The sequence below is a fragment of the Topomyia yanbarensis genome, chromosome 2 (assembly GCF_030247195.1).
Source record: "Topomyia yanbarensis strain Yona2022 chromosome 2, ASM3024719v1, whole genome shotgun sequence".
Taxonomy (NCBI): domain Eukaryota; kingdom Metazoa; phylum Arthropoda; class Insecta; order Diptera; family Culicidae; genus Topomyia; species Topomyia yanbarensis.
In genome coordinates, this window is record NC_080671.1 from 366802106 (window position 1) to 366812784 (window position 10679).

At 38.3% G+C, this 10679-nt stretch overlaps 1 protein-coding gene across 3 annotated transcripts in view; it reads left to right on the forward strand.

Annotated features, from left to right (window-relative positions):
- The window catches only part of LOC131684452 (leucine-rich repeat-containing protein 20), a 43333-nt gene extending 32655 nt beyond the window's left edge, over positions 1-10678 (forward strand). For 2 of the 3 annotated variants that reach the window (XM_058967353.1, XM_058967355.1), the window contains exons 2-3: positions 9411-9554; positions 9615-10678. In XM_058967353.1, coding sequence (XP_058823336.1) covers positions 9411-9554; positions 9615-9949 — 479 coding nt within the window. In that variant the 3' untranslated portion in view covers positions 9950-10678. Of the gene's footprint in view, positions 1-8827; positions 9248-9410; positions 9555-9614 lie in introns of those variants that run through there. The other variant, XM_058967354.1, reaches the window with a different exon arrangement.
- The last annotated feature ends 1 nt before the right edge of the window (position 10679 follows it).

A 10679-nucleotide genomic window follows, 5' to 3' on the forward strand; every position in this document is an offset into this window, starting at 1 on the left:
ATCAATGTCCGTCCCTGTTTTATCAGCTTAAAATTCGCCAAGGGGCTGATAAAAACGGGTCTTTACTGTATATCTGTGACAGAAAAAAAATGTTTCATTTTGCTGCATTGCCCAGCATCTTTCAAAACAGTACTAATTTCGTTCAAATTTTATCTACTCTTCTCTATATCTCCATGCTCCTAAAATATCATTGGTGCGCATAAAATGGTGGAATTATGTTTTTTTAACCTTCAAGGTGGGACTTTGCTAGCATTCAAGTTCTTCTGAGCACACTGTTAGAATAAGGCAATCCATTTTTTTTACAAATAAAAATGTTTTTGGAACAAAGCTTCTTAACCAATAGGCCCCGTGCGAATCTAGAAACTTTGATAAAAATTTAATATCTTTCTCTAGCGATTTTAGTTAAGTTGTACACAATGAAATTGTCCATCAGATACTCACTTTTGCTAATATTTGAATGTCTAAAATACTACCTAGGGGCAAAAATGTGAACCAGTTTCATTGAAAAACTTAAGTTTTCAAACAAAAAAACTTGAAAATAAAAAGTTGTTCTGGAGCCCCCGATAGAATATTTTAATGTTACTTTCAAATGAAAGGGAAAAGCGCATTCTATCACGTGCTGAAGTTTTAGCGATGTTGATTTTTTTCGAATAAAATTGTTCTACCAAACACACCGTGTGTTAAAACGCATACTAATTTTAAACCATTTGTGCGAAAATGTAGTGCAACCTATCAAATCAACATTTTGCATAGTGGATAGAGATCGTATTGTGAGTAATTCTAGATGGATTCTATTGATTTCTAAACCCCTTATACACACACTCCCAAAAATGTTTGTTTTTGCTATAATAGTTATTCGAAAGGATTAAGTTTTACTTATTTTGCACCACAATGTAGGTCGGCAATTAAAATTATTCTTGTTCCTGCGACCACGGGATCGAAATTCAAGCCAATTTTTTATGTATGAATGGATTGGTGATAATTATTTGTCTACCAATTTTTGAACTGATGTGTTAAATTTATATTAGTACTTCAATTAGAACATCCTTCTTGAAATATATCCGCATGTAACTATAGTAGATAAAAAGCAGTTCGATTTTTTCAAACTCTCCGGATCACTACCGCATTCGTTTTAAACGCCAAATCAGTAAGCGATTCAGCATCTTGTCTGTATTCGAATCATCGCGCACAATATACTCGGTAAAATGTAATTGAACGATAATTGTGCATCGCAATTCAGTCTGATGTACGATAAGTGCGATAAGGCTTTCGTTGACGTAGCAGCATTTTGTTCGTGAATCCGTTGGCGGTGTGGGTGTTGAAGGCTGATGGCACGAGCGCGAGCAGATTGCCACCTAGCTTTCTCCTATTGTTTAGGTTTCAATATTGCGGTCAAGTGGTTCTGAACATGTCGGGGGAATCTTTGTCCAATAACATATTTTTTAGATTTGTCGAAATTAATTCACTGATCACAACCAATGTTACTATAATCTTGTAAATTGGAAGCGCCATTTGGTTGAAATAAAGATACAAAAGAGTTGCGGTGGGAATAGCGGCGATCTTATGATGGTGAAAATCGCGGAAATTATGCACTATTAGGTCGGCAAAAGTGCTGAACTCACGGTAGCGAAACGAGCACGAACGAACCAGTCACCTGATCACGCTTTTGCTTCGAATCCGTGGAAAGTGGTTAAGTAATTTTCACCATGCATGCTGTAGACATGCAGCTAATTCAGACCTCACTGTCAACGGGTTTGTATACCTAGGTACCTAATAACAACGGCATAAAACTAACGAAGAGATAATTACAATCGCATGCTTCTGACGGCCGCGGCGGCGATGTCATTCATCATGTAATAGAGGAAGTTTTGCAATGCTACTGGATGTAGGAACCTACTGGATGAATTGGTGTGCTATGAAAACGTGGATGAGAAGCTGGGAGCATCTCGAATTGAAAAATTGAAAAAAAATATTCCTAGAAAGTCACGTAATAATCTTCGTTCCGCTGTAGCCAACAACAACAATTCGGACAAAGGTGGAAAAATCCCTGAAGCGACATGACAACTTATATCACTTAACATACATAGCAAAGACCTTCGCTTCGGTCATTTGTCCGTTGAACCGTTTGTCTGTGAACTACATCGTTTCCGAAACAAAATCCCTTGGTTCGCAATAAGATTGTCACAGGTTGACTTATCCAGGCCACGTTATTCGCGTTCTCCCCGGAACGCCACAGTCTTTGTGTTCAGACAGGCGTGTAAAAAATTGAATTTGCGCGGCTACTTCCTGGTTGTTTTCCTTCTTACCCTCATGATGGCAAAAATAAGGTAAACAGCGTGCGATGCTGGCAGGGAAATCGGAAAGTAACTTCTGGGAAAACTGCTACAGCGCAGAACAAGTCAGCGTATTTTCCAATTGCGGTATTACGCTTTTCCTTGTCTCGAGTCAATGACGCGCCTGGGCCAAATGAGGACGCTAACCGACTTTACTACCTCACCTCCCCACCGCTACCAGGCCCGATTGCGTTTGCGTGGTTCGCTAGGGAAACTGCGCAGATTCTACGTGAAACATGTGACGACGGAAAGGGAAAATACTGGGTCGGGCCGAAAAATATGGCGCAAATTGGAACGCTACCAAACTATATTTGTTTTATGAATTTTCCGCTGCACGGTTCCCGTGTTGAGTCGGTTTGGTAGAAATATTGTCATTTGTCACTCTATAATGTGGAACGAGCTCTTGTTTGGTCTCGTGGCGTTTGTCGCGTGTGATCAGAGCTTTGACCCATGTGCAGGAGGTTTCTTAGAATCTCTATTGGGACATTGAAAAAAAAACGAAACTATTGCAGGAACGATGAGCAGATCGTTGATTGTACGTCACACAATTCCAGATTTAATTGTTTTTATTTCTCAAATGAAGTTTTTTAATCAAGAAACTAATTCGCTGAAACAATCACATGTGATAGGAAACAGACAGTTATGTTAAGCTCATAAGCTGTTGGTGAATTGCTGAAACAAATAACGCTGTATATCACAAACATAATCTTCGAACTACATCAATTAACTTTAAAAACTCCCGTTTTCGAAACCCTACAAAAAGTACCAGTAGTAGGAGCTGGAACATTAGCCACTGAGCACCAGGCAACGCGTTCCACATCATGTCATTGAAGGTCTGATAAAAATTTAACGGTCCAGCGATTCAAGGGCAACGGCTTCGAATCAAAAACATAATTTCTTAATTCGAAGCAATAAATGGCTGCATGGTGAGCGGGACGAATGTACTATGAGCGCCATAAAGTATCTTCTCTGCAGTCTCGTGAATCAAATGGAAACAAAGCAGATTGATTACCGAGATGGATCAGCTGAATGAGATATCGTGTGTATTCGTGGTTCGATGTTTTCAGCGGTGACGGCTGTGGTGGTGGCGCTGACTGGCGGTTTGTTTGTGATTTCGCTTTTACTCAACTGGTTAGCTGTATAGTGCAATGCACATCGATACTGACTGTGTTTATACATAGGGCGATGAGCCTCTTTTCGTCATGTTTCTATCGTCACCCTAACCATTCGAAGCCGTTGGTTAGAGCAGCGACTGCCATCTTTCTTCAACGCATTAAGTCAAATGGTAGCGCAACACTCGATTCGAGTTCTCGTTGCGCGTAAATACGAGCATTTCGCCGTTTTCAGGGTACTTGTGTTATTATCTTGGTTCTTAACAACGAAGCAAAGCTGTTGTTGGCAATTTGTACGCATTCCATTGATTGTAGTTCGAGTAATTAATGAACTAGTGAGGTACCTTTCCTAATATGGTGAAAACAGGCACTTTACCCTACATCGTTCAGTTGGCATGTAGGTATCTGGGATCTGATCTGATCGATGAATAATTACTAATCAATTCACCCAGTCGCTCAGCAGTAGTTGGCAAACAAGCTCTTGACAGAATATAATTTTTGCACTTTCAAAGCTATTATTGTCACCGTGCTGTTTCGAAAATAGACAGAAATCAATTTGGTATGTCACGTTCTCCGCTGATACCATAGGATTGAACACAAATTGTTCCGTACAATTATTACGTACTCAATACGTACGCCGGGTTTTCTATATTTTCGATGAATTGTTGCAATTCATAGGATAAGCCTATTGCTTTTGAGCATTGTGATCGTCATTGTTGATACATTTTCGTCTTACTTGCGGCGGTCAATTACCTATAGGAACAGTGTTTAGCTCAGAACACCTCATAGTGTCTATAAGGAAACTTTTTTTTTATTTTAATTTCTCAACAACTAAACCTTATAATCGAATTTCACTTGGGGACCAAATAATAAGGCCATAATGGCTATGGCAGTTATTGTTGTACATATATTTTCATAAGCATGTATTTCAGCAAAAGAATAAATGGAAAATTTGTAAATCGGTGATTAATTTGCCGTCCTTACAAAATCATTTAGACTCAATTATGTAGAAATTACTAGCGCAGTTCCAGACTGAAATTCATTTGTGACTCAGATTGGAAATTTATTAGATTGTGTGGAATTATATTGTTTACCGAAAGTGAACCAGAAAACGAATAGATGATCCAAATACCCCTCAGAGATTTTTAGTAATGAACCCAACGTCCTGTATGTTGTGATACCTCAATGTGAGAGGATCAAAAAATAAAATGAAGATCTGTCTTCTCTGATTACTTATAGAATAGAACGAAAACGATAATACAATGCACGAATTCTTTCGCCTTTTTGTGCAATGAAGCATTTTCCTGCATTGTAAATAATTGGTTTCATTCATTTCACGAACTGGAAAAATGACGACCTAATGAACATTTTTTTTTTAATTTCACATGAAAGTTATCGTCGATGACGAAATTATTGTTCGTGAATCAAAAGAAACGTACGTGCGATTTCATTTTCGTCCATTGAACGGAAGTTTTTGTATTTTAACATGCCAATCAGTCTTCCCATATGCACATCGCACACAATGTTCGCTCTGGTTCTGTGCTCATATTAAACCCACACTTCATGTACGAACTCAAACACGCTATTTCGTACCTAAACACGTGCACATGTTCGCCTGCACAACTGAACCTCATGTACGTACACGGTGTGCGTAGCCATCGGTTCGTGGCACGTTTTCTCTTTCTCACTCTCATTATCACCAGCGCAGACAATTTATGCCACGTGCGAATCGTTCTCGTGTACGCACCCGGTGTGGCTATTACACTAGGAATCATGAAACAGTTCACGTTTCTATGAATAAGATTTCATGGTTTTGTGAACTATTTCACAAGTACGAATGGTCAGTCGCTAGAAATCGTGAATCAATTCACGTATACTTGAATAATATTTTTCGATTTTACGAGCTATTGCACGAGTTCGAATGGTAAGTCGTGACAATTATACTAGGAATCAGAAACTATATTTTTTATTTTTTCCGTATATTGGGTATTAGAATGATGGTAGCATTGTGTACAACTCATTTGAGCATGAGCAGAAGCATGATGGCCATACAATTTGTATTTGCTAATCCGTGATTGGCAAGCAAATTTGTACAGAGAATCAACGAAAGAGATCTGGGAGTATCCATCAGTTCTCAATGAACACGTTTCGAGAGTTCCATATTTATAAATTCCAATATTGCCACGTCGGTATGAAGACAGTATATGGCTCTGCGTCTCCGCGTTTGTTACGGGAAGTAGTTTTTGTTAGAGGGATGGGGTAAAGAGTTACACAAATCTGGATTCAGCTTGATAAATGATATGATCTATGAAAAGATGGGTGAGTAATGTCAGAGACATAACCAGAGTGAACAGAATACAGTTAGGATTATTATTTGAGTACGTAGGTACTCAATAGGATTTTTCGGAAAAAAAGTATTGTCTTCTAATGAATTCTTCATTATATTATGTAAACCCATCTACATAGTATGATATAACGGCTTCTGTGGCACTTCAACAACGATTTTTTAATAAATTTGATTACTGTTTACGATTGAACATAATATTTCTGTATGATATTTTCTGCGGAAATATTGTTGGAATTTTAATGATTTCGAATGGAACAAACCATTTTTGGAATTCCCATGTGGTTTTTCTTTTTTTCACATCTGAAAAATTCTTTGGAAATATTATTGGAAATGTTATTGATGAAAAATTGAAAACAGAAAGTGTGGCAACACTGTCCACTGGATGGATGATGAGGAAAATCAGAGAGGAAATAGAGACGAATAGTGCGAAGTCAAACATACCTTATTGAGCAGACCAATCAAGCAAAGTAAATAAACATTACTCATGCCTAATTTGCAAGAGATACATTGTAAGTATTGTACACTCATCAAAAAAGAAGGTTTAAATTTCGTCAGAATTTAGTCACATCGTGGTAGAAAGGTCCATTCTATGGTATATGTTTAATTGAAATCAAGCTTTAGTATTAATTTATCTCGAAATGCATGTTGTCTGTGGAAGCGGTTGCCAAAATGCTGGTGTTGAAATCATCATAAAGGGGTGTTGCTGTTTTGACTGATTTTTACTGTTCGTCTCTCTCTCTCTCTCTCTCTCTCTCTCTCTCCATATTCTCTTTGGTAATAATGAGAAATTCTCTTTGGGGTCTTTCTCTTCTGTTCATTACTCAATCGTTTCAACATGCACTACTTAACTCTTTGCATAATATTCTCGTAAATACCGTCGACTTTCGATATGTACCGGAAAATTAGAGCAAAATGTTATACTGCCCATGATCGCATATTTGTCCCGTTTTCTATGGGTTTTCCTATCTTTATGGGACTGATATGCGATCATGGGCAGTATAATGATGTCGAAATAATCGAAAGGCTCTCAATTATACTTACATCCTATTTTAAATTTTTCCAGACATATTCTTTTCGGTTAAGTTAGTAGCCGAACGGAACCGTATAGAGAACGGAAAAGCATATTGTACGGACATGAATGAGAGAGCGATAGTAGCATGTATTCGCGACTATAAAAATATCGGTTGGTCTGCTTTTCTCATCTCACCAACCAAACCAATTCCACCAAGGTGGTTCATCTTGCTTAAGACAATCTCGTCTACGAATGTAAATTATTATCTTAAATTACCTAGCTCCCAAGATGTAAAGATGTATATTTTTTGCATCACTTGAAAAAATATTGACATGTTAGCCATCGACAACTACCCTGAAGTAAAGAAAAAAATTTGTCATCTCTCAGCTTTTCTCATCATTCGTCGTGTGAACGTCCTAATAGGGGTGCCGATAACCGACCAGTTTCGGTAACCGACCCCTTTCCCCTAAAAATTTAGTTCGCTCATATATCAACTATACGAAATAAAAACAATCAACAATTTTTTTGGTTGAAATTATGATGAATCGATTCTCCGTGTATTTGTTAAAAATATGAATGGGAAAAAGACATATTTCATATAGCATGTATTTTTATTTTTGGGGAAAAATTCAAGATTTTTCCCGGTTAAAACGGTTTTTTATGGGAAGATTAGGTTTTTGCCCTTTTCGATATTTTAATAATTGAAGGGCTCTGTGGCCCAGTCAAAAAAATAAATTAGAAGTGGGTTAATCACAAATTATTGTGTTAATTAATTTTCGAAGCTTTTTTCGAATTCTAAACAGTATTATTATTCAAATAAATACTTTCAAATTAAGTTTTTGGGTCAGAAGTCGGTGTCATTGCATTCATTACATACCCTAATAAAAATATACACGAACTTTAACCCGTATAATCCAACGATTCCACATATTGTTTGGATTATACCCTGAACAGGTCGTTAGGCTCTTGGATCATAAGACGGGGCAATCACATACAATAATTTATGATTAACCCACTTTTGATATTTTTTGACTTGGACCGTTCTTGCATTGCGCCCTTCAATTGAACTTTAATACTTTGTTGTCCAAACTTTTTTGTTGATTTATGAGCATTATTGTTCTTAAGTTTTGCTTGAATCTGAAAATTAAGTCTTGGTCGATTGAATCATTGTCTGATCCCACATTTCTTTATAGAATTTTGTATTTGCATAAGTGATATGTTAGCTGTTCAACATGTTCCAAGCTAATCCGATTGCGTTTCTTACGCTAAACCCACCTTCACGTACTAAAAATTATTCTACTGTTGCTAATGTAGTTGATGCCGAATAAAGTTGGATTGTAATGCGTGAGAGTTCTGATTCCGGAGCATACGAATGACGAATGTCCAGGCCACTCTCTTTCTGCATATTACTCACTTTTACTTTTCACCGAATTATGTAGTTATTTACTAATTTTTCAGTGAATACCTACCTAATTTCATTAAAAATAAAAATCACAAGCAAGATACAAATTGGCTTGGACATCACCCTACTAGAAAGTGTTTTTTCGAAGAAGATGGATCTTTGATAATACGGTTGCCATACGGTACACATTTGCAATTTATTGTGAACAAAAATATGAATTGAACCGTTCATACGCTATTAAATTTTATTCTACATCGTGTCCGAAGGCGGATACTGTGATACCATATAGAAAGATAGCCGCTACTGTTTCTCCCGCTGCTAGGCTGTAGCAACTTGCTACACACCCTGTGTCTCGTGCAGTTGCCATGTCGGAAAGAACAGATCAGCTGTTCTCCATCCGTGAGAGTGGAAGTGTGTTAGTTGTGAAACATACACCAAAACCTGTAATGAAAACGAGGTAAACAAACATGTATGTCGCGCAACATAGCCCGCACTGATACATACTGACTAAAGTGGACGATACAAAACATTTCTTGCATCCGTTGCTTTGTTCGAGCGATAACCGTTACATGTAAATGTTACACGCTGTGCCGCACATCATCGTCTGGTCGGTCTGTTCATGGGAATACAATTTGACATTACCAATACTTTATTTTTATCCATCGTATTTAGTTGCTCGACGCGTAGTTTCGGTTGTTTTTGGGTGATTTTTGTATAAAATATACGCAATAACTGTCTATCAATCGCTCAAATATCGTTTTCCACCGTAATCGCGTGTGTTGGGGCAAACTGACAATGTGTGCCATAGAACATCACTACGGTAATTCGATTAACTGGACGGTTAATCTTACTGCTGGCTAAGAAGTTAATACAAAGGTGTTTAGTCATCTCTATAATTAGCCGCTGCCGGTGGAATTGTCTGTGCGTGCGAGTTCATCGCTGACGGTCAGTGTCTGAGCGGCTTTCCTTTATGAAGGATGGCTTCAATCGTAGCAAAAGTGGTGACCCGCTGCGAAGAGGCGTCAGAAACGAAAAAATTAAGTAAGCTTGAATGACCTCACTCGGGTGGTCTCGAAACCGTTGCGAATGTTGTACTTGGGAGTTTGGTTATTGGTTTTGAAGCATAAACTATATAATTTTTAGAGATATTTATCGTCCGCATGTTAATTAAGTTTTGTTTTTCTATTTCTGTAACTATTTGCAGATCTCTCCGAGTGTGAACTGATTCAGGTCCCAGATGCAGTTTACCACCTAATGAGACACACTGAGCTGAAAACCTGTGATCTTAGTGGTAATGTCATAACCAAAATTTCACCTAAATTTGCGCTCAAGTTCAACTTAATCACAGGTAAAAACGAATGATTAGTTTCTTCAGAAATGCGTACGCTAACGTTTCCTATCGTTCCAGATCTTAACCTGTCGCACAATCAAATGGCCAAACTACCAGACGAACTGGCCGATCTGCACTCGCTGCAGATGCTGGATATCGCACACAATTCCTTCATCACGCTGCCCGCCGTCGTGTTCAAGATGCCGAAGCTGCGCGAACTACGGGCAAACAACAATGCAATCATCGACATCGATCGGGATGAGATCATCACGTCCGACTCGCTGGAGTTGGTCGACCTGAAACACAACCCACTGACGCCCATGTGTCACGAACTGCTGAAGAATGCCAACGTGGCCTTCCGGATCTTACTGTCGGAGCGGGAAAAAGAGGAATGGGAAGACCTAACGATCTGAGTCTTCCCAGCCAGCGAATACCTGCAATCAGATAGTGTAGCCAATGTTTAAGAGTATTCGGTTTCATTTCGTATACTTTTGTATTCGTTTTACAAAGATCGTACCAGAAATCTTTCTAGCTTTAGGAATGGAGCTTTTCTCAACACTTATTCATACGTGAACTTGCTCAGAAGTTACTTAATTTAGTGAGATTTGTGTGTCTACTGATAACGGACTACCAAATAAGTTGATGAAGGGCGACATCGTGAACATAACCACTTTCTTAGTCTAAGGCCACATCCCACAACTGTATAGAGGATACCTACTGTATTTAGTGTTACTAACCTGTACTGTATTATACACCTTTCAATCACCGTTGACCTAGAGCGTTGCTTGCAAAGGCCAGTGCGAGGCAAGAGATAGAAAATTTTTTCTTGGGACTGAGGTAAAATTTTGATCTAGTCATTCAGATGTGGTTGCAACGATCAAAATTATTGGCACTAGAGGCGAAATTTGAAAACCGTAACCACGGCCAGCGCACTCGTATTGTCGTAATGTGTAATTTATGAAATAATGTGAGTGATATTACTTATTAGAGCAGTAAGTTTATACGGCTGCCGAACAGGCAGTCCATCAAATGTGCGCGTTTATCAAGAAGAAGCAAAAAATGTAAAGATGTGCAATAGCGTATCGGATGATAGTTTTGGACGAAATTTTCATAGAATGTTGAATAAAGAATACGTTGATGGAT